The sequence below is a fragment of the Camelus dromedarius genome, chromosome 12, assembly GCF_036321535.1.
Source record: "Camelus dromedarius isolate mCamDro1 chromosome 12, mCamDro1.pat, whole genome shotgun sequence".
NCBI lineage: Eukaryota > Metazoa > Chordata > Mammalia > Artiodactyla > Camelidae > Camelus > Camelus dromedarius.
In genome coordinates this window covers 2,190,810-2,213,466 of record NC_087447.1, presented here as the reverse complement: position 1 = coordinate 2,213,466, position 22,657 = coordinate 2,190,810, and the positions used below count along the sequence as shown (strand labels likewise).

The 22,657-nt window shown below is 62.8% G+C and overlaps 1 protein-coding gene across 8 annotated transcripts; it reads right to left on the bottom strand.

Moving 5' to 3' along the window:
• Window positions 1-24: 24 nt before the first annotated feature.
• On the bottom strand, window positions 25-21,988 carry SLC22A18 (solute carrier family 22 member 18). 8 transcript variants are annotated; one of them, XM_031448126.2, is made up of 12 exons: window positions 21,880-21,988; window positions 21,731-21,759; window positions 19,562-19,720; window positions 17,311-17,408; window positions 16,275-16,435; window positions 16,017-16,149; window positions 8,976-9,094; window positions 7,637-7,744; window positions 6,569-6,669; window positions 2,331-2,432; window positions 2,008-2,128; window positions 25-258 (listed from the first exon to the last, which is right to left on the bottom strand). In XM_031448126.2, the coding sequence occupies exons 3-12, from the start codon at window positions 19,703-19,705 to the stop codon at window positions 71-73; spliced, it is 1,275 nt and encodes a 424-aa protein (XP_031303986.1). In that variant the 5' UTR covers window positions 19,706-19,720; window positions 21,731-21,759; window positions 21,880-21,988; the 3' UTR covers window positions 25-70. The 8 variants fall into 8 exon arrangements, with proteins under 8 accessions (XP_031303986.1, XP_031303985.1, XP_031303988.1 ...); XM_031448125.2 differs by having other exon boundaries at window positions 19,562-19,717; window positions 21,880-21,982; XM_031448128.2 differs by lacking the exon at window positions 17,311-17,408.
• Between the last annotated feature and the right edge of the window lie 669 nt (window positions 21,989-22,657).

Here is a 22,657-nt window from a genome sequence, read left to right as displayed (position 1 = left end):
GAGCCTGCAGAAATCAGGCTGAAAGAGGTCCCGAGGGAGTTTATTGCCAGTCTGTGCCCGGGGGCATTAGTCACCAGACTTTGTCTTTCTTCTGGGGCATAGGCTGCCTCCAGAGGAACAGGAGGACAAGGAAGTTGACTGCAAACTGCACGTGGCCGAAGATGGGGACTCCAAAGCTGTGGTACAGGAGGCCGCCCAGGGTGGGCCCCAGGGTTCGGGTCAGCGGCTGCACAGAGGCGCAGAGGCCCAGCATGGTCCCTGTGAATGGGTTGGGAGCGTAGTCAAGGCAGGGCAGATCCCTCAGCACCACTGCCCTGGACACAGCCACAGCCTCCCTGCCTCCACTGTCCCCCTCTCCATCCCCCAGCTCCTTCCCCTCTGTCCTGTGGGTCTGCTCCCTGCAACGTGGGCCAGGGCATGCCCCGTGTCACCCCCCACGGCCTCTACTGCCTTCAAATGGACCAGAGGGAACAGCCTACAGGGCTAGGGAGGGGCTTCAGGGCACAGGAAGGGCCCCCACCTGCTTCTCTGCATTAAATTCCCAGGCTCCCCTAGCTTCTTGCGCCCCCTCTTATCTGCCACCCCCACCTCCCCTCCCCCTCGTCAGCTGTGTCCACTGTGGGTCGCTGAGTGTGGCTGCTGTCAACACTGACATCTGTCCAGAGGGTCCTGGGCTCCAGGGGCTTAGGAGCCAGGTCTCTGGGAGCTGGGAACCCTGGGCGGTGGGGGCGGTGGGGCGTGGCTAGGCAAGGCCCCGCCCAGGCTCAGGGCCAGCGTGGGGGAAATTTTAAGAGCAGCCTCTCCCATCGCCCACATGCCCTGCAGACACCAGGGAGCAATTACCGCCCCCTCTGTGGTTTGGGTTCCCAGGCCGGCTGGGAACCAGTTCCTGGCTCCTTCCAAGTGGAGGGTGGTGCCTCGGGCCCAGTGCGGCCCAGTGGCCTGGATCTGCTCTTCCCTCCTCCCTCTCCTGCCTCCTGCCCTCCCTCATCTCTCCAGGCCTTGCTCCACTGCTCCCTCCTCTTGGTTCTCTAAAGTGCCAGCCCACTGTCTCCAGGAAGCTGTCCAGGACCAGCCTGGCCTCCCAGAACCACAGAGCCACAGGTCTGGAAGGCCTTGGAGGTCCTCAGCTTGCCAGACAGCCTCCCCATTTTCATCCTGGCCTCTAGACCTCAGTCTGCCCCTCCCAGAAAAGCAGGTAGATGGCCAGAGGGTCGGCCAAGCCCCTGAGCTTTCTGGCCCCACTGCTAGGGGAGCCTTTGACCTCCACCAGTCCCCAGGAGCCCCTGACCTGGGTCTGCGCCATGCCCAGGGCAGTGCAGGGGAGCCTGGGCACCATCAGGATGGATGGGAGACTCCTTGGCCTCAAGAAAGAAGGCTGGTGCAGAGTGGGGGCTGGGGGTCCATGTCTGGGGGTTCCTGATTCCAGCGGCTGGCCTGGGGGCCTCCCAGACTTAGCCAGCTGCGTGCATTCACTCACTCAGTCCTTCACTCAGAAAGCACCTGCACACCCGCTGTGTGCTGTGCGCACGTGGGGAGAGAACAGAAGGCCGCGCCGGTGCGGACCGCTGGCTCTAGTCTCCTTCCCATTCTGGTCTCCCTCCTTCCCTTCGGCCTCTGAGGTGGACTTTCCGACCCGCAACCCCACACCTTTGCTCTGCGGGGGCTGGGCCTCGGGTGCCACCTTTCCTCCTCTCTTCTAACGAAACCCTGCCTATGCTAGCTTCAGAGCCAAGCCAGACACCACCTCCAGGAAGCCCCAGGGTTGGCTGGGACCAGCTGGGCTCGGGGGTGGGCAGAACTCTCACCTGGGCTTTCTTGTAGCCCACCATCCTCACTCTGCCCATTTAGACTCTAGGCCACCCGCCCTGCTCAGCACCTACTGGGTCCGGGCGGGTCTCCAGTCAGGGCAGCTGCTCTGCCTGAAACTGCTCAGCAAGCCGCCCAGAGGGGAGGCCGGAGTGCCCCCGGGGCCCGCCCCGCGCGGGGCCGGGACGCCTCACTCACCGGTGTCTGAGGCCGAGACGGCCTTGGTCAGCATGCTGTCGGTGACCACGTTGAGGGCACACAGGCTGAAGACCAGGCCGGGCATCAGGAGACAGAAGTGGAAGACGTTGGCCATCAGCACCTGGTGCAGAGCAGGGGCCCTGGTGATTGGGGGCCACACGGACCAGGATTGGGGGGCCCACCCCTGAGGTCCCACAGAGGTGGCCCTGGGTGAGGATGGAGGGACCCAGGGCCTCAAGTGCAAACTGGGCACCTGCAGAGGGTCAGGGGAGCGGGCCTGGGACCCACTCATTGTGGGGGCAGCCTGAGCAGGGCGCTCTCACCATGGCCAGGCCCACGATGCTGAAGACCAGCACGCTGGCCCGGAGCAGGGCTCCCTCAGAGAAGTGGCTGCTCAGTCGTCCGATGACCAGGCCCTGGATGACCTGGTGAGGGCGAGAAGGTGGAGGTGGGTGTGGTGGAGCCCTGGAAGGGGGTCTCCCAGAGCCTCCCCCACCCTCTGCAGCCCTTGGGGCCCCTGCCACCACCCCTAGCAGCAACCAGGCACAGGGCAGAGGGTGGAACCCACGCTCGGACATGGCCTGCCCGCACACACATGTGCACACACACGTACAGCCAGCCGCTCAGAGGTCTGAGTTCCACATTCAAAGCTAATCTTGTCTCCAATTTCAGACATGATAAACATGTTTTAACCAAAGGTTCAGTTAACTCCTGATGGGGGCGTCGGGGAGGCAATGGCTTATGGTGCAAAAAGCTTCTTAGCATTAAAAAAAATTTTTTAACATTTTTCTTATTGTTAAAAAAATTTTTTTAAATGGAGGTACTGGAGATTGAACCCAGGACCTTAAGCATGCTAAACTAAACATGTGCTCTACCACTGAGCTCTACCTTCCTGCCAAAAAAAAGCTGCTTTGATATGAACATGCTCACAGTGTGGCCCTGACTTCAAAGCCTGGGTTCCCTTGTGGCCCTGGGAAGCCCCCTTCCTTGTCACTGGCCCCTGTGTGCCCCCATCCCAGCCAGCCACTCTTCCTCAGCCCCCTCTTTGGCTGCCTCTTCTAGGAGGTAGGACCTGCCCATTTCACAGATGGGGAGACCAGGGCCCAGAGAGGAGGAGGTGGCTGGACTGGGACCTGAGCCCAGAGCCCTGGTGCCCACCTGGGGCCCTCGGACCAGCTGGCCAGAGCAGGCACACCAGCTACCGTCTACTGGGTGCCATCCCTGTGCTGGGGACTGGGTCAGGAGCCCCGTGTCCTCCACACCATAGGAGACTATCACCCCAGTTATAACTGGGGACACTGAGGCCCAGAATGCTGGCATCACCTGCTCAAAGTCCCACAGCTGGCTGGTGATGGAGCTGGGGTACAGTCTGGTGGGGTGGACAGTGAACCTCAGGACCCAGAACCAGTGCCTTGTCTTGAGCCTGTCAGGTGAGGGCCCCTGAGGAGGTGGCAGCCCCAGGTAACCCCCACTGACACTCAGCTGTCCACTCCCAGCTGTGTCCTCCTCGCCTTCCCCCGGGATGGCCAGCCAGCCAAGAGCCACGTGAAGTTAGAGCTCCCCTTCCTGCCCTTTCCACGAGGGTGGGAGGAAGGGCCCCCAGCAGGGACACCCAGGACACTGGGGATGTGACTCAGAGGGCAAGCCCAGCCCTCAGGCTGTTCCCAGGCCAGGGTGAGGCTCCCTCTCTGGTCCCCGGGCTGGCAGGAAGTGCCCAGGGCACAGTGGGTTTGGAGCAGCACCCACTGGGGCTGGGGCCGGGCAGGGCTCAGTGTCTTGGGCTGGGCTGTGGGTCCTGGGGAGAGCACAGCCCTGAGGAACTGGACTGACTACTCTCCTCGCTGCCTGCCTGCTGTAAGGAAACTGTTCTAAACCAGAGCAAAAGATGCGCTTCCTTAAGAAAAAATCCTACTTTCACACTTGCTTATCTTAGTTTTGTTTGTTTGTTTGTTTAAAGGGAAGGTCTGTTTGGCAAGTTTCTCTGAGTGCAGGACACCAAGAGGAACCCACCAAACCACAAGGGATTGAAACCTGCTTCAGCTTTTCCCACAGACCCCAAGGCCAGGACCAATGAAGGCTGTCTGTCCATTTTCCCGTTAACTTTAAAAAGACTGAACTTCTGTGCCTTAACGGATTCTTACATGAAACTGAAGTTACCAAACACACCAGATGTTTTGCTTTCTCCCAAACTTCCCACCTGGAGACCCTGTCCACTTACCCCTCCTGCTCCCTGTCACCCTCGTCCTGGCCCGAACACCACTCCCAGGTCACACTGGCCACGAGCACCCAGTTCTATACACACCCCTGCGCGAGCAGGCCTGGGATGGGGCGCAGGGCCGGTAAGACCACATCCAGCCCCTTCACGGCCGCACCCACTCCAGGTGACTCTGAGTGAATCCAGGTCCTTCTTGGCCTTGCAGCCCACCCCCCGCCCCAGTGCACGTCTTCAGAGCCTGGTTCTCTCCCCTCAGGCCGGCTCAGCCACCCCAGGGCCTTTGCACTGTAGCCCCTCCTCGTCCTGTGGTCCTCTCACTCCGGTTTCTCCCTGCGCCAGTGGAGAGCGCCCCGCCAGCCACCCCGCATACAGCGGCATCTCTACCCCTCCCAGGACCTCGACTGTCCCTCGGTGTTTGTCACCCTGATGCGTCAGATGCTAGGCGGCTGGGGGTTTATCTCCGTCTCCCCGGGTGTGAGGCAAGCTGCTCATCTCTGCAGTGGCACCATGCCTGGGGCGCAGATGAAGGCCAAATGCAGGGCTCTCACAGCAGGGCCCTCTAGGGACAGAGGGCGGCAAGACCACCAGCGGGAGGTGACTGCTGCCTCTTTTGTTAGGACCGCCTGGGCTGGTGTCCCCTGAGTCCCCAACCCCGACGACCTGCCCACACAGGGGGCTGACGGCGGCGGAGGGTGCTATAGCTCCCTGGGGATCAGGCTGCAGCCGCCACACCTTGGGTGGGGCCGGAAATGGTTTGCAAGGGAAGCAGCAGGTGTGAGATCAGCTGTGGGGGACCAGGTGGGAGGCACAGTTCACCCTGCAGAGGGGCCACCTCCCCGGACCGCAGGGACCAACCCTGCCCTGGGTGGGGGTGGGGAGGGGCCTGATGAAGGTGGCTCAGGTCTCTCTGCAGACACAAAACTCAGGCCCCAAGGTGGGGTATAGCTCAGTGGTACAGCACATGCTTAGCATGAACAGAGTCCTGGGTTCAATCCCCAGTACCGCTATTAAAACATAATAAAAATAAAATTTAAATTAAAAAAAATCAAGGACCCTTCTCCAAAAACAATCCCACCAGAAAACCCAGCTCCCAAGTCTGCCCTCTGTCAAGGAGGCTGCAGGCCAGCTGCCCACCCACCTCAACCCCTCAGGACTTAGGGCCTGGGGTCTGGCACCCCACCGCTGCTCTGTGGGCTCCCTGCCCCTCTCCGAAGGCCCTCCCCTCCGCAGCCTCCTCCATCCAGTTGGCCTGTGCTGGGGTCCCCAGGCCTCAGCCCCAGGCTCTTCTCCGTGTCCATCGCCACCTGTACGGGGTGCTGGGGCCCCAGGCTCATCTCAGTCAGGCCCACCCTTGCACCCAACCAGGCCAGAGGCTACCAGGGTCTGTCCCTGAGGGTCTCAAGGGTTCTGCTGGCTTCAAGCAGGGTACAGGGGAGCCCAGGATGAGCTCAGGCTGGTATCCTGGCCCCAGGCAGGCTGCTGCAGTCGTTTAGAACAAGGGTCCCGTGGCCCCCGATTTTAGATTATTATTACTACTGTTGCTGTTTTCTGTGTATATCTTTTTTCTGCCAGCAGGGTGGCGCTTCCCAGCCCAGCTAGGCCCTCTCCGCCCACAGTGGGGCGGGGCAGGCCCCTCTCGGGTGTGGCTATTTTAGTGTCAGGGCTGGACCAGTCCTGGGCCCAGAGGCGTGGGGAGCAGATGGCTTGGAGGTGCTGGGAATGCCACTCGCTTCCGGAGAATTCGAGAGCTCTCTCCCCGACTCAGGCAGATCCCAGAATAGCCCTCCTGCGCTCCGGCTGTCAGGCAGACATCCCGGGTGGCGGCGGCACGTCGCCACCTGTCCCCGCCACGGCCACACGACTGGTGGGCAGGTGGGCGGGGGAACGCAGAGCCTGGCCGTTCTCCTGAAACACGCCCACCCCTGGGGTCTCCTCCCTCCCTCCCCTGTCCGCTGCAGTGCCCAGACGTGCACTCGCGGACCGTGGGCTCCCGATGTGTTTCTGACGGGAGGCCAAGGGCTCACCAGCCTCCACGGGGGATGTTTCCCCTCTCCCCTCTCAGATGGAAACCCAGGGCAGATGGGTGGGCAGACCAGGTAGGTGGGCGCAGACCCAGGCTGGGGGTGCCGAGAGCAGAGAGGAGGCGACCCAGAGGCAAAGGTGGGGACACCCAAAAAGCGAGCATGCAGGATGGAACCCGCACTGCTCAGGAACCCAGCCAGGCAGGTGCGAGGACCCAGGGACCCTGACACAGGCCGACAGCGTGGATGGGGCTGGGAGGGCAGGGGACCACAAAGCCTGGGATGCCAGACCCTCGCCCACCCTGTGCACCCGGCACCCACTCACCATCTGGAGGACCCCGAAGAAGGACATGAGGTAGCCGGACTGGGTGGCCTCCAGCTGGAAGAAGTCCATGGAGATGATGGAGAACATGACCATGAAGAGCCCTGGACGAGGCGGGAGGTCAGGCTGCGAGGTCAGGCTAGGGGACCGGCCTTCCCCCCACCCCCAATCAGCTGGCCAGTCAGGGCTCCAGGGGCCCGGCCGCAGTGACTGGCTCGGGAGGCCAATGCCAACCCTCCGTGGGGTCCTCGCTGGCCAGGGAGGTGCTCCCCGTGCGGCCGCTGTGGACCGCGCACAGGAAGGTGCTGGGAGCTGCCCCATGGCCGGGGCGGCTGAAGCCCAGGGCCGTCAGAGGAGGGTGGTTGATGATGTGGGAAGACGTGGCCCCAGGACTGCCGTCGGTGACTCAGTTCCCATCACTGTGCCCCCAGAGAGCCGTCCTGGATGTCAGACAGAGCTGACTAGGGAGCCCCTCCTAGGAGCTGGGGCAGGTTTGCAAAGGTAGAGAGCTTCCTGCAGCCGAGGGAACCCTCCCGCACCGATGTGGACGGGGAAGCCCTTAAACGCCTGTCAATCATGTCACACTGATTTGTCCTCTGTGCTGCTCCCCTGGTTGGAGAACCCCAGACGGGGGCTCTGAGGGTAGCTACCAGGCACGACTGTGGTCAGGGATGCCCTCAGGTCCACCGAGAAGGGACACGAGGTCGGCAGAATGTGTGACTTCACCCGCAGACTGCCGTCTTCTCTGCCTCTCAGGCTGCCCAAGAGGCCTCAGGGCGGGGCAGTGAGAGCTTTTGTAAAGCAGGAGCCCTGAGGGGCTGGAGGACAGGGAGAAGACAGATGCTTCTCTGTTCCTCCTCCTTCTGGCCTGAGCACCACATCTGCCCAAACCAGGCGGCTGTCTTCCTCTCTGGGACAGATGTGACTGGCTCAGGCACCAGGGAGGCGAGGAGCACGCGGCACAGGGCAGAAGGAAGGGGCGATCAAAGGGCCGCAGGCCTCCGTCCCCACGGCCCGGAATTCTCGGCGGCACCAGGCTCTGGACACCTGGCTGGGCAGCCCAGGACTCACCGGAGGGGAAGCCAGAGATCACCTTGACCAGAAATACGGGCAGGACGCCCGGCTGCAGCAGCAGACGAGTGATGGCCTTCAGGTCAAACACGCTGGCCTTGGGTGCACCTGGGGCACCAGAGGGGGTCGTCAGACCACAGGACAGCTGCCTGGAGACCCGTACCTGTCAGGGACGGGAGCCCTCCACAGGCTCCCTCACAGGCACCCTGGGTGTGCCCCGGGCAGCTCATCACACTCACAGGACCGGACCTCAGGCCCTGCCGACCCTGCGAACCTCTGAATTCCGGGAGACAACCTGGCCTGGACCTGGGTACCAAGTAATGGAGGCCCTGGCTCCCCCAACCCCCGTAACCGGGGCAGCCGCTCCCTGCCCAGCCCTAGGCTGCGGCGAGAGCGCGACACGGCCAGGGAGGCAGCCGTTACTGAGAAGGGACCACCCTCAGTGGCTGAGAGTGACCACCGGCGGATACTTGAGGACCACGGTGCAGCCTCCCAGCTGGGTTTGGCTGCGCTGCCCTGCCTGACTCTCCCAGGCTCCTCCTGCACCTCAGCCCTCTTCCTCTGTCCCTCCAGGCCTGACCCCACCCCACGCCCTCCCTCCTGACTCTTTCTGGGTTGTTCCATCAGAGCTGTGGTTCAGGGGCCTCCTGTCCCGGGCTGGCTCCCGGGTGGGTCTGTGGGTTGCTCTCGGTCACTGGGCCAAGAGGCCCGGGGTCCTATGCTGTGCCAGGCAGGAAGTGGATGGGCTGGGATGTCCTGAAGGGGACCCCATGTGGAGCCCCACCTCTCCCCACGAGGCCTGGGAGGCAGGGTGAACCCATGTGCCCTAACCTGGCTGTGCTCTGCTCCCTACCTCGGTGCTCCCCCAGAGCTGCGCTCCTGAAGCTGGTACCCTCAAGCCACCCTATACAGCATGGCGACCAGCTGCCCTGGGCCACAGGGTCCTGGCTAACGACCCCTGCCCTGCCCCAGGTTCCACCTGGGCCTTCCCAGGCTCCGCTCTGATGGTGTCCGAAGCTGGGAGATGCCCAGCACCCTGGAGGGGCTTAAGGAAGGACAGAGCACACCCATCTCCCCCACCCCAGCAGGTGGGAAGCCACCATGGACGCTTTGGCACATCGTGGTCTTGGCAAACCCCCTGGAGGAAAGGCCGGGCTGGGGAGGCCTAGCCCGGGGTCCAGGCTGCTGGCTGGTGGTGGGGAGGGCTCAGGCCTCACGCTGCCCAGGTGTCTGGAAGCAGTGTCCCTGGTGGCTGTAACTGACCAGGTGTGTCTGGCAGTGAATACCTGGTGGGACGTGCACGGTGGGGCACGTTTTGTGTGCATCTGGTGGCCCTTACCTGGCAGGGCAGCCTGGGCCTGGGCGCTGGCCTCTTTGGTGCTGGTGGGGATGCAGGTGAAACTGAGGACAGCTCCCAGGAGATTAACCACAAGAGCCACGATGGCTGGACACTGAATCCTGGGAGTGACAGTTGTGGTCACACAGGGCTCAGGCCCCAGGGCACAGGTGTCCCCTGGGCATCTCCCCTACCTGCCCCTTCAGTCACATGTAGGCTCCGACAGCTGAGGACAGCTCAAATGCCGCCACCCAAGTCCCTGAAGCCTCTGAGCTGGAGGGCAAGAATGGGACCCTCAGGGCACGTCACGCAGGTGACAGAGGAAGGAGGAGGTGGAGCCCTTGCCCTCCCGCCCCTCATGCTGTGGACACTCTGAGCGGGGGCTGCAGGGGGACCAGGATGGTGAGCCCTGGAAGGGCGGGGGTGGAGGTGATTCTCCAGGGGACGTTCGGCTCCCAGGCTGCTGAGGGGTAGGGAAGGGGTGAGAAGGGCCCCTACTGCTCCTGGCCAGAGCGGGGGTGTCAGAGACCAGGGGCCCTGCACTGAGCCCTGGGGGCCGTGTTCCGTGGAGCTGGAACCAGCAAGGAGGATGGTCCCAGGCACCCGAGCCAGGTGAGGGCAGCGCCAAGGGTCCCGCCCACTTTGTAGAGCAGGACACTGAGGCTCCTGGGGAAAGGGCCCTGTCCCCAGCTCCCTCGGTCCCCCTCCCTCTGGTGGGACTGGAGTGGCCTCCTGGGGGAGGATGGCAGCTGAGACCTCTGCCCTCGGTGACTCAGGTGAGGTGGGGTGAGGGCTCACTGGCGGCAAAACGCCAGGTGGCACTGGGGCTGGGCGCCAGGAGGGGCACCAGACAGACTGGGGCCGCTGTGCCGGGTGGGCAGGGGGCCTGGGTTTGAATCGCAGCGCCACCCACCCTCATGGAAGACCATGGGACCCTCCTCGTCCTACCTCCTTCCCCTCATGGGGGACAGGCCTGCCCTCAGGGGGCCTCAGGAGCCTCTCCCCCTGCCCTGCTTCCTGGAGGGGGCAGGGCACGCTAGGCCCACCGGGTCGGGGGTGCAGGGTCCGGGGTTGGGACACAGCCCACGGGACGCCTTCCCTCCTCACAGCACCACCGAGGGCTGTGACTCAGGCTCTCATTTCTGAGGGAGCGTTTCTCCTCCATGAGTCACCACATGGGAACTCAGCCCTTGACCCCTCTGGAAGGCATGGGCAGGCCTTGGCCTCCAGCTCCAGGCGGCCAAGGCCACCTGGGAGCAAGGGTACTGGGGGCTGGCTGTTCTGTCACTGCTCCCTCCTGAGGGCTGGCCTGGCACCGCCACCCTGCACCCCCAGCCCTGAGGGGAAGACAAGGAGTAAAACAGGAACTTCTTACTGAGCCAGGCTACTTGGACCTCCAGGCCTGTCACGGCCAAGCACCTTGACCCTCAGAAGAACAGAAAACTCCTATGCATCCTGCCAAAGCCCTCTCTGTGAGGCCCTCCCACTCTCTTCTTTCCTAGTGGGCATCCTGTCCTTTGTGAAAGGTTTCCTCCACTACAGGGCCAGTATCTGGCTCCCGCCCCACCCAACCACAGCTGCACCAGAGCACCAGACCCCGGGCACACAGGCACAGCTCCCACGGGAAACCTCAGGCAGGAAAGGGCTCTACCCCACGTGAGATCAAGGAAACCCGTGGGGCCTCTAGCACCAGAGAGGCTGGGCCTCAGCCACCCTCACTGCTCGGGCTGGGACCTGCCGGGGCTCAAACGGTTGGTCAGTGGTGGACTGGCCCATTGGCAGGGCCCCTTCTCTGACCCCCTGGCTGAAGACCGCTGTCTAGAATGCTGGGTTTTCTGGCTGTCAGGGTTCCAAACAAAGGGGTGTGTCCCTTGACTGCTGGGCAGGAAGCGTCAGGGGGCACTGGACTCCAGAGTGAGGCCTCTGCTGGGACCCCAGGGCAGGGATGAGGCCGGGTGTGGGAGCCATTGCCCCCTCCCCCAGCCAGCAGGGACACCCTGGCCCCAGTGGCCAAGTCCAGAGAGAAGGGCCCTTTCTTCAGAGCTCTGGCCTCAGAGGCCCGCACGTCACTGCTTGGGGCCTGTCCAGGCAGGGACAAAACCAGCTTTCTTTGCCAGATGCCCTGGGAATTTGTGAGGGCAGAGGCGGCCACTTAGATGGCTATTTTGGGAGGCTGGTGGCAAGCAACCGGGGGCGTGGCAGGGAGCCAGGCCGGTTCTCCTGAGATCTCTCCTGTCCCTTGTGTGGTGGCCAGTGAAGTGAAGGGGGCACAGGGACCCTGGAGGGCCCTTGGAGGGTGTCGGGGCCCCAGGGTGTCCTTCCCTACTCAGTGCTCACTCTGACCCCCTCAGACCGAATGCCAGAAGGAGAGTGAACGGATGGGAGGGACACACTGCAGCCCTGGGTCTCCCTGAGGGCCTGCTCCGTGGGGACACCCTCCAGCCTCGTGCCCCCAACTGGTGCTGCTCTGTCATCCAAGACACAGCTTGGGCGCCCCTCCCCGGGGGCCTTCGGTCGACGCACCCCCAGAGTTGGCCCCTGTGGGCTGTGTGTCCACTGGCTTATTGGACCATTTGTTACAAACTGAGCTCTGACCATGAGGCAGGCACGGTTAGGATGTCTTTGTCCACTCACCCCCTTTTATTTAAGCTGAGTGGCTGGACAGGAGACCAGACACATGGACCCATGGACACCCTGAAAGGCCACCGGGCCAGACTTGGGCCACCTGAATCCTTCTGTCCCTTCCCCGTGGCTACCTTGCTGGGTGACCTCTTTTCCTCAGAGGCAAATGAGGGCTGGACTCACAGGGAGTCCCCTGCCAGGACCCCCTGTCCGCCCCACCTTGCGTCCCCCCGGGGGAGGCTTTGGGGACTGACCACGGCTCGTCATGGCTGCCACTGGCCCTGGTCAAACTGCAGCAGCGGCAAACACTGCCTTTCATCCTTATCTTGAGGGCCCGGAACTTACCGATGTGACATTGTCAGGAGGGCGGTGGGCCTGGCTATCTGCCCACTCCGTGTGGACTTTCCGCCCCACATCATGGGTCTTCTGCCCATCTCTGGGGTGACAACTCTTCCTGCAGCTGGAGCTGCCCTCCCCGCCTGCTCTGAGGTTGAGAGTTGATGGCTCTCGGCCACGGTCCCCCTGGCCTGGCTGCAGGTGGGGCTCACGGCCTCCTGGGCTGTTTACCCCTGTCCTGTCCAACCTGGAGGGCAGTCTGGGGTCTGTGGGGACCCAACTCCAGGTGAAGCCTGGCTGTAGGGGCTCTCGACAGTCACTGGGTGTCCAGCCTGAGCTTGGGGCCGAGAATCTCCCCGCCCTTCCCGATCCACAGGCCACAACGCTGTGGCTAGAGCCGTGTCTGAAAACAGACGTCTTGTGGGGCCACTCCTGATTCAGCCCCACTCTGGCTTTCAGGTTCCAGAAAAAGGCCTTCAAGCTGGATCTGGCCTAACTCTTTATAGCCCTCCATTCTCCGGAGCATCTGACCACACAGACCTCAGGCAAGCCCCAAGCCCCTTCCTGCCCCAGGGCCTTTGGTGGGCTTTCCCTCTGCCTGCAGCACTGACTTCTGGTTCTCAGGTCTAGACTGAGCTCTCAGCCATTTGTGCCCTGTCCGTGTACTTCCTAGTGCCTGCAACACCCAAGTTCTCTCTGCAGGGCCTGTGCGACCTCCGGGGTGCGGCCCGGCACAGCCTGTGACGACCTTGAGCACCGAGTGGGGCAGGAAGCCTGGCTGGCCCCTGAGTAACTCCTGTCCCAGAGCTGTTCAGGGCAGCCCCGAACGTCTACTCATCAACGTCAGGGAAGCTGCCGTGTCACTGGGGCGGAAACGCCATGTCAGCAGGATCAGGGGCCCGGACCAGGGGCAGAGGTACGGTCCTCAGGGAGGCTGGCTTTCCCAGGCCTCCGGATAAGGAGTGGGTCATACCAGCTGAGTCATCCAGGGCCCACGGGGCAGAGCGGGGCTGAGGGTCAGAGTGGGGCCACATGCCAGACAGTTAGGGCCCAGGAGGGCTGGCCATTGACCCTGAGGCCCAGCTTTGCCTGACCTCTAGGGTCTGTGGCTGGACACTCCCCCAGCCGAGGCCTGAATTGAGTGGCCACCCTGGTGGGCCATCTCCAGGGGGCCAGAGCCCAGCTGGACCTATGATTTGCTGTGCAGGGCTGCCCCTTCAGCGCGCCGTAAAGACCCCACGTCCCACCGTCACCCGACACACCAAGTCCACAGTGAGGCCTGGCTCTGTCTGACTCCACTGTCAGCGAGGTTTGACGCGTGGCGCCCCCTTTCACAGATCCCTGGACCTGGTGGGCTTGGTAGGCTGGTGCTGCCCACCTCAGAGGCACACAGCCCACTGTTGGGGAGGGGATGATAGAGGCCTCCCCAGGCTGTGAGGTGCCAGGCTCCAGGCCATGAGTCACAGGGCTGCCCCCTCACCTGCTAAGTGACTCAGGGCCAAGGTCTGTGCCCTCCTTGGGAGCCCGGCCTCCCAGCCCTGAGCCCCAGGCTGGGCCCAAACCAGTTATACCAGTGCCCAGCCCACAGCAGTGGCTGCCAAGTCCACTTCCTCCACCTGCTCCCCGGGGGGGGTGGCACATGGCTGAGGCCTTTAGGGGACAGGGCAGCGGGGGTGGGGTGGGCAGGGAGGAACAGCGAGGGAGATCTCGCATCGTGTCTCAGTTTCTATCAGAGAAGGGGAAAGGGGGCGGGAACGGGGCCTTTACATCTGCCTGGCCCTTGCCCGGAGCTGTGCCAGGAGGCGGAGTGGCTGCTGGCCAGCAGAGCGGCCAGACCGTGGGGTTTCGGGGTCCTGGAGCCCATGTCCCTTGGGCCTTGGACGGGACTGGGCGCTCCACTGGGGAGTCTTTCTTACCCTCTCTGGGCCTCAGTTTCCCTGCCCATGAAAGGAAGTATATAAAGCACCTTAGATCTTGGGATGAAAGAAGCTGATGGAATGCTCTGGAAGGTGAGGACAGGGTTGGAGGTGGTCTTGGGGGCTGCTGGGGGGGAAAAGGGAGTGAGGGGTGTCTTCTGGGTCAGCAGCTGGGCTGGAGAAAAAGGCAGGCGATGACAGGCGGGAACGTGGGGTGGGGCTGGCCTGGGGAGGCCTGTGTGTGTCTGTGTAGGTGTCCCCTGGACACAGGGCCTGGCCTTAACTCCTAGGAGTGAGAGCTGATGGGCCCATTTCACAGCTGAGAATACCTGGCAAGGTGAGGAAAGTTGCCACATGGCCCATGATGGCCGGTGGCAGGGCTGGGAGGTGACCCACCATTCCTGGTTGCTGAGTTCTGGGGGGAGGGGCAGCATGGGGGCTTCTCCCTGCCCGCCTCTCCCTCCCCTACACCTAACCCTCCTTACTAGGGGCCCCTGACTGTCTTTCTTCCCCCCTGGGTACACAGAGGCCCTCTTTCTCTCGCACCTGGTCCATCCACCGAATCGGGCTTCCGCCCCGGCGGTGCGTGGAGGGAGGCGGCCCGGGTCCAGCAGAATCAGCAATCATGCTCAGGAGTCCTGTCTTGACCCACTTGCCTGGATGTTCACCTGGACCCCCTTCCCTCTGGTCCTCCCGGTGCCTTTTCTTGATCCCCGGCTTCTAATGTAAAGCACTAGCCTTGATCTGAGCTGGTTCACAGGGCTTACAAACTACCCCCTGGAGGACAGAGCCCTGCTCTCCCCCAGCTCAGACTCCCTCGCCCAGGACCCACTCCAGAGCTCCTTCCTTCAAGCATCTTTTGGGCACCAGACTCATCCTGACAGAGACCCAGCTCCTGCTGGTGCCTGGGCAACTCAGATCTCAGCGAGGCCCACGGCTCCCCCAGGACTAGCCCCAGAGTTGGGGCACTGCCTTGAGTCCACACTTACATCCCAGCCATCAGCAAAACCAAGCCAGAAACTGCCCTCTGTTGTCTCCCCATCACGGCCATCCCTGCTCCAGCTGCCATCCTCTCCCACCAGGACCTCACTGGTCTCCCTGTGGTGGCCCGAGCCCCCCCACACTCTCAACGCAGCAGCCGGGTCATAGCCTGCCCCTGCTCCATGGCCTGACCTAGTGCCCACCTGCCCCGTCCCCCCACTGCTCCTTCACCCCAGCCCCACACAGCCCTTCCTCCCACTGCCCCGACCTCAGGGCCTTTGCACTTGCTGTCCCTTTGCCTCCCCTGATGTCCTCTGCCTAATGTTGTACGAATACATATCCTAGTTATTTCACCTGAGGACTCACCTGTCATGTTCACCACTGCATCCCAGCACCTGGAATCCCAGGGGCACTTAGTTCAATAAATATCGATGAGAAAACAAACAAATGAAGCAGTCCTGCCCTCTGCACCCCAGCTTCCTGCTTACAGCGCTCAGCAGAGCCTGCCATCCCCAACCCAGCTCTGACGAAGATGCTGGGGGGGGCGCAGGGGGTGGTGGACGCCTTGAACAGACCTCCCTCCAGAGATGGAGCTGCCTTGACAAGGGAGCTGGGCCCTCCTGTCCCTCAGTCTCTGGGCTCAGCCATCGCCCACTCCCAAGTCTGAGACTTGTGTGAGGCACCTGGGGAGCCCAGGGAAGCTAAGGCTCCAGCATCCTGGCGGCTGGCATAGGGTCATACAAGATCGCAGGGCCGGGTTCAAGAGAGGCGCTGGCTGCGTGCTGAGTGTGCACGCACGTGGTTCAGACATCAGGAGGGTCCTTCCCGGAATGGAATCCCAGGGTAGCTCATGCTGGCCCTGGCAGAGCTGGGGGATCACCAGCTGGCACAGGGCCTCTGGTCAGGTAGGCAGGGGTCTCCACCGAAAACTGGGCTGGACACCTGGCCCCGACTCCCCCAGAGCCACACCCACCTGGTAGGTTCCTGCAGGTCACCGTCCCAGGGACATAACCTGCTCAGGGTGCACCTGGGGAAACTGAGACCTGGAGAGGTGGCGAGGCTGCAGGGTGGGGTGGAGGTGCAGAACCGACCCAGCCTGGACCGTCCTGATCACATTCCTGTCCACCACTCTGTCCATACCTTGTCTGGTCTGCCTGCCCCCAGCAGGGTCCTCGCCCTGGACACTCACCCACATGCGCTGCTCAGGGTCCCGCCGAGCAGGGAGCCGACGATGACGCCGATGCCGAAGCACAGGCCGAGCCGGCCCAGGGCCGCCGGCCGCTCCTCAGGCACGGTCAGGTCTGTGATGACCATCTGGGCAGCTAGGCGATGGGACAGGGGCTGAGCGCCGCGGGCCCCTCGCTGACCCTCGTATGGCCTGCGGGTCCAGGCCACGGCCTCTCACCTCCCCACCCCACCCTGCTCTCCTGGCCCCCATTGGCCTTACCTGGCAACGTGTGCATGAGTGCTGCGGGCAGGCGCGAGGCAAAGAGTAAGGCCACGCCGGGCAGGGACGGGCTGCAGGCAGCGACCAGGAGCAGGTAGAGTGCGGAGGACGCCAGGAAGGAGAGCGTGAAGGCTGCCCTTGCCCCGTGCTGGTCTGCGAACCTGGGGGGCCCCACACCTGTGACCCTCACAGGTGGGAGGCAGGGTTCTCCTCCTCTGCACCACACCCACCCCTTGGGACTGCCAGGGGCTGGCCCAAAGTGTCCCCTGCAGGGCTAATCAGGGAGGCCAGGGTTTCTGCTGGGCTGCGGGCCTCCCTCCTCTTAGAGCCTGTTTCTCCATCCTTCCAAAGGGAAGGATCTCAGGGAGTCTGACCAAGACGGTCATTCCCACTCCTATGAGGTAACTTGTGGGATGCAAATAGACCAAGGGCATGTGCACGTTTTATAGAAAGTGTTTCCCAGGCTCCAGCCCTTTCTCCACCCGAGCTCCAGGCAGCATCGTGAACCACTCCCTCAACCCCAACAACCCCTGCTCAGTCTGATCTTACTGGGTCTGGAGTTTCCTCTGAGTTACTCTGAAGATCCGACTTGTGCCACATTAATCTGTCCACTGCGGGGTTTGCGGGAGGACGTCTCCCGTCCTGCCCCTCAGCCCAGCGCCCCCGTAGCACTAAGACTAGTGGGGCTCCCAGTCCCCAGAATTGTCTTTTCCAGAAAAATTGCTGGTGGGACTCCCAGCTCACTGGGGCTGAGCGTTTATAGTCACGAGTGTCTCACCAATTAGATCTTCTCTCAGGCCACACATCAGAAGTCATGGGTGAGGACACCCTGGGAGCGAGGGCTTGACCCAGCCTCAAAGCAACTAAAGCTCCTCTGTGCCTCAGTGAGCCCGTCTGTGCAGTGGGAGCTGCCGTCTCTCCAGCAGGGCCCAGAGTAAAGTCTGGGTACCCAGCATAAGCCAGGCCATGTCCTCCAAAGGGCAAGCCTGGGTCGTCATGGGGTGAGGGCCCCCCAAACCTCCCTGTCCCACAGTACCTGCCAAACACGGGCCCACCTAGCAGCTGAAGCACCCCAAAGATCGTCTGCTGGTAGCCAAAGGCAACAGAATCCAGGCCCAGCCGCCGGGACAGGTACTGAAACATAGGAGGTTCTGTTGGAAGGCCCTGGGATGGACCCCAGCACCTATGACCCAGGGGCCTTCATGGGCAGGGGGCAGGAGGGGTAGCCATGAACAGGGTGGGAGGGAGTTGAGGGTCTGGCCCTGACCACTCTGCCGTGCGCCTCGGAGGGACCCTTATGCTTGGACTCAGCTGCTTATCTCGTAGGGGAGCCCATCAGAACCTTTGGGTCCAGACTCCAGTGAATTCAGCTGCTGCTCCTCCCTCCCCTCTTCTGGGTACTCGTCAGACAAGTGAGGAGAGGCACCCGATGCCCACTTTGCCCCTGCTCTATACTCAGTGTCTAGAAGCACCTGGAAATCCACACATCCATCCAGCACTGACTCCCAGCCTCCCTCCAAGACCAGCTCCTCTGCTCCCCTGCTGATGCCTCCACCCTTCCAAGGGTTCAGGTCCCAGTCCTCAGTGTCACCCCTGACGCACCCCACCCCCTGCCGCTCCTTTCTCGCACACCCACATCCAATCCATCACCAGCTCCTGGGCTCAAACTTAACCACGGAGCCTCCTACCCTGTCCCCAGCCTCTCAGAGGTCCTGTAGCCCCTCCTGGCCTCAGCTCCTTCTCCCCTCTCCAGCACTGGTCCCACTTTTGCCCCAGACCGCCAGCCGTCCTCATGGCAGCACTGCTCCCCATGGCGGTCCCAGCTCCGTTCCTCCTGCCCCCCCCCCCCAAGGGCCTTTGCACTGGTTTGCTCACTCCTGAGTCTCCTTTAAGCCTTTGCTCAGGGTCATCTTCACAGGGAAATTTGTAGACCCCAAGCCTGCCACACTCCTCGCACCCCCAGTGCCCCTCCCCACCGCCGCCCTCCACCAGCACAGGCTAACTACGCAGAGTTTATGCATTGTTGGTAGGTGTCACCAACCCGCTGGACCACCAGCTGTGGGGGTGCACATTGTCTAGTCCGATTTGCATGCTGGTGTATTCTGAGTTCTGAGAACAGGTGCTCAGAGTACCTGCGAGCATTTACTGAACAAACACAGGCCCCTCCCCGGAGGGCCAGTGATGAGGGGAGGGTAACACTGCGGCTGCTCTGTGCCTCACGTTCTAAGGGTTTCAACTCTTCACTCATCACTCCAGCACCGACCCTCTGAGGGAAGGACACTTGTCACTCCTTTTATTATGAGCCTAGGTCACCTGGCTGCTAAGGAGGGGAGTCAGGGCTTGGAGCAAGCCATTCGGTGGAAGTGAGCCGAGCTTGGGAGGCCGGGGAGATGGGCGTACTGCTTGGCCAGGGACAAATGGTGACAAAGGCGAGGGCCTCTCCCACCCAAATCTTAAGGCCCACACCACTCAAGAGAGTCTCCTGGGGAACTTTTAAAATTGGCCCTACCCAGACCAGGCAGAAAAGGATCTCTGGGGCTCTTGGCCTCCCAAAGCCCCCTGGGGGCCGTTTCCACAGGAGGGGGGGACCCTGTGGGCCAGCTCCACCAGTGGTTGTTGAATGAATAAATAAGAGTGCATGGGGGGAATAAAAGGAGGATGGGCCGGCAGGCGCCAGGAAGCCACGGTGGCCATTTAACCATCTGGTTGCTGTGGCCTGGCAGAGCTCCAGATCAGGGCAGGTGGCAGAGAATGGGATGGATCAAGTCCCACCCTCACGTCCTGGCTGGGGAGGCAGAAATAATCTAATACCATGAAGTACAACGTAGGGTGCGGGCAAGCTGCAGATAGACCTACCAACCAGGACCGAGGATGGAGAGGAAGCGACTCCAGGGACCTTGCAATGTTGGGAGTGGGGGAGGGCCCGCTGTGGAGGAGGCCTACGCAGAGGCCTGAGTGCAACTAGGAAGTAGCTGAGGTGCTGGGGCAGCGAATCAATAGGGCAAAGGCCTGGTGGGGAGCAGGAGGAACGGAGCTGGGACCGCCATGGGGAGGGGTGCTGCCATGAGGACGGCTGGCGGTGCAGCCAGGGCCCAGGTGCTGATGGTGGGGGAGGTCCAGAGGCAGAGTCCCTAACTGGCTCAGCTCCAGTGTGGCAAGGGGCCCTCAGCAAGAGGAGTCCCGGGAGCATCAGGCCCTACCCCCGGCCCCGGCCGGGGCCCAGATGGAAGGTGAGAGTGCCTGCGTGGGCACACTGGCGGCAGGGCTGCCTGGGGAGGGGTACTCACGGGCATGATGGAGAATTGCATGAAGAGGCAGGTGAGCTCCAGGGCCGCCAGCACATAGGTGAGTAGGATGACCCCAGCCCGGCCCAGAGCACCCATCCCACTGGGGGACTGGCCCTGGCCCCTGGAGGCCCCGGCATCCTGCATACTGGGCAGGTCCTGCTGGGAAACCATGTAGGAATCTGAGCTGGAGGCTGAAGGAACAGGCGGGGGCAAAAGTCCTGCTGTGCCCAGCGAGGGTGCTGAGTCATAGGGCGGGCAGCCGGTGGCCCTGAGAGGTCCTGTGGACAGGACATCCGACTCCAGTTGGGCTCTCCAGTCACTGGCTGTGTGACTTTGGGCCAGTCTTGTTCTTGGAGAACATGACAGCTGGCCCTCCCCTCCATGACAGACAACACTGGGTCTCCTGGCCCACAGCCATGGAGATGGAGACCCTTGCAGCGTGGGCCAGGCTCAGCACCCCATTTCCAGAGGGAAATAGGCCCAGAGTGGCTGCCGACTGCAGCTCAGGTAGGGGCCTCTGGCAGGTGTGGTGCTCGCTTGGGTCCCTGTGTGTCGTGGGGGCGGGGTCCTTGGGGCCCATTGTGCACCCCCTACCACTACAGTGGTTTCAGCGTAAGGCCTACTTTCCTCAGCTCCCCCAGCCAGAACCAGAGGGGCTTCTGGAGTGGCCGGGTGTGGGCTGGATGGAGGACAGCTCAGCCTTCCAGGCCCCCAGGCAGGGCAGCTCCGTCTCACCTCCTGCAGCGGGGCACGTCTGCTCCCCACACCCCCACAGGCTGGAGCCAGATTCTGCGGTTCCACAGCGGCCTCCGCAGAGTTTTGCCAAGTTAACAATTGGTTGTACAGGTGGGCCCAAGGGCGGCCTTAAGAACCCCGGCCCTGGGGTGGGATGGGGTAACATCAAGGCGGGGACCCGGACCCGACCCGACCCGGGACTGTGCCCAGCCGCCTTCCCCATCCCTGGGTCAGGCAGCTTGCGGGTGCGGGGAGCAGGGCAGAGGCTGAGAGCGGCAGGTCAGGGGCTGCTGGCTGGGCAGGGGCTGGACACCCGAGCGGGGAGCGGGTCAGGGAACGCGCTCGCTAGAGCGAGCTCCGGTCTCTGGCTCCGCAGGGCTCAGCTTGGGCACTGTCTCGGTGAGGTGAGCCCTCCTCGGGTGAGCTCTGGCCTGGCCCTTCTGGAGCTGGGCTCGGGCACCCACCCTCTCGGGATGACCTGGGACACCCACCCTCCCGGGTGAGCTCCCGCCCGCCTCCCGGGATTGACCGGGTACGTCAAACACCCCGGGCTGGGCCCGCCCGCGCGCGGCCTCCACGCTCTCTCATTGGCTGAGCTGGACACGCCCCCAGCGCGCCCCGCCGCACCCCGCGCCCGCCGTCCCTGCACCGCCTCCTTCCTCCTCCCTCCAGGCTTTGCTCCCGGTTGGCGGGGGAGGCAGGAACCCAGGCCTCTGGAGCAGCACTGAGTGTCCAGCCTGAGCTTGGGGTCGGCAGGGTGGAGAGGGTGATGGGACGGAGGGACGCGGGACAGGGGCTGGGAAGAAGGATGGGAGAGCTAGGCGGCGAGGAGGCATTGCCTATGTCCCCCCACAGAGCAGGAGGCTTCTGGGAGCCACCGAGGTGCCAGTTTCAGTTTTCCTCATTTCACACTGCGGCCACCCCGCCCGCTTGGACAGGGCCATCAGAGCCCCAGGGGATGCAGGTACACATGGCTTCAAACTGTTCCTCTGCAGGTCTGGCCTGGTCCCCCTACAGCCACCCAGAGACTCCCCCTTAGGTCCAGGAACCATTTCCCAGATAAGTAACCAAATAATGGCAACTCCACCACCTCACACCCTGCACCACAGCCTGGAGCCAGGCCACAGGCCCAAATGTGAAAACCAAAGTCCCCTCTGGCGTTCGGGGCAGAAAACTGCAGGGGCCCTGAGACATGTGGGGCAGGCAGCCACAGAGCTGCCCCTGCAGTGCCCGGGAGGGCAGGCCAAAGTCCGGCAGTGAAGCACAGAGCCAGGGAGCCCCAGGCCTGCTGTGGGCCCTTCAGGGAGGGCAAGGGGCCCCAAGTCCGCAGAGGGAGTGGCTCAGGCCCAACTCTCCGCATAGTGGGCCTGTGTCAGAGGAGGACTTAAGTCCAAACGCGTGGGGAGGGGGGGCAGGAAGGCGCTAGTTACTCACCTTTCTCTTCCTCCTGTGTCAGACAAGGCCTGTGGGTAGAAGGGAACTGGTTTGAGCAGAAGCAATCGAATCCTGCCTAAGTGTTTGTCGTGACAAGTTCAGGGGCAGGGAGCTTCCTGGCACCCAGGGACTGTGGGAAGTCTGCTCACTTAGCCTGGCATCCGCAGGCCTCCAGGACCCACTCCAGCCCCAGGGCATTCACAGCCTCTAGGCCTCTCACGGAAACTTGTTGAAGGTTCTGCTGGGTGAGGCTGATCCGGGTGGGGCTGAGGAGGAGGGCTTCTCAGAGGAAGTGACACTCTGCAGTCTAAAGAATGAGCTAGCCGAATGCAAGCGGCTGGACGGCCCTGCCACACACCTGCCGTTGTCTGGTGCTGGGCTGTGAAACGGGCAGCCTCGCTGAAACCAACAAACATTTTTGAGCTCCTACTGTGTGCTGGGCTCTGGTGCTTGGGATACTCAGTCCACAAATGGGGTTGCTCTCGTGTACAGCTTCTAGTGCATCTGTGTGCCTGTGAGTGTGCAGACGTGTGTGTGTGTGCACACGTGTGACTGCGTGAGTAGGGGAGGGCGGGTACCCAACGCGTGGGATGTGTAAGGCAGCGGTGCACTGATTGTGAGCGTGCAGGCTTGCTCTGTGTGCCGTGGAGCCGCTGCAGGGTTCTAAGCTCACCTGCTGTCCTAGAAGGGACCTCTGGCTGATCAGTGGCTGCTGGGGTGGGCCAGGGTGGGGAGGCTCCTGCAGTCCTGATGAGGGTGACGGGGACTGGGGCAGGAGGTGGCAGCGGAGCCTGAGACCCAGCAAATCCGGGCAAGGAGGAGCTGACTGGGTGTCCTGGTGGTGTTTGTCAGCTGAGGAGCTGGGGTATTTGTGGGGGGCCTCAGGGGAGAGCCTGTTGGGGCTCAGTGCTCCAGTGGTGGAGTCGC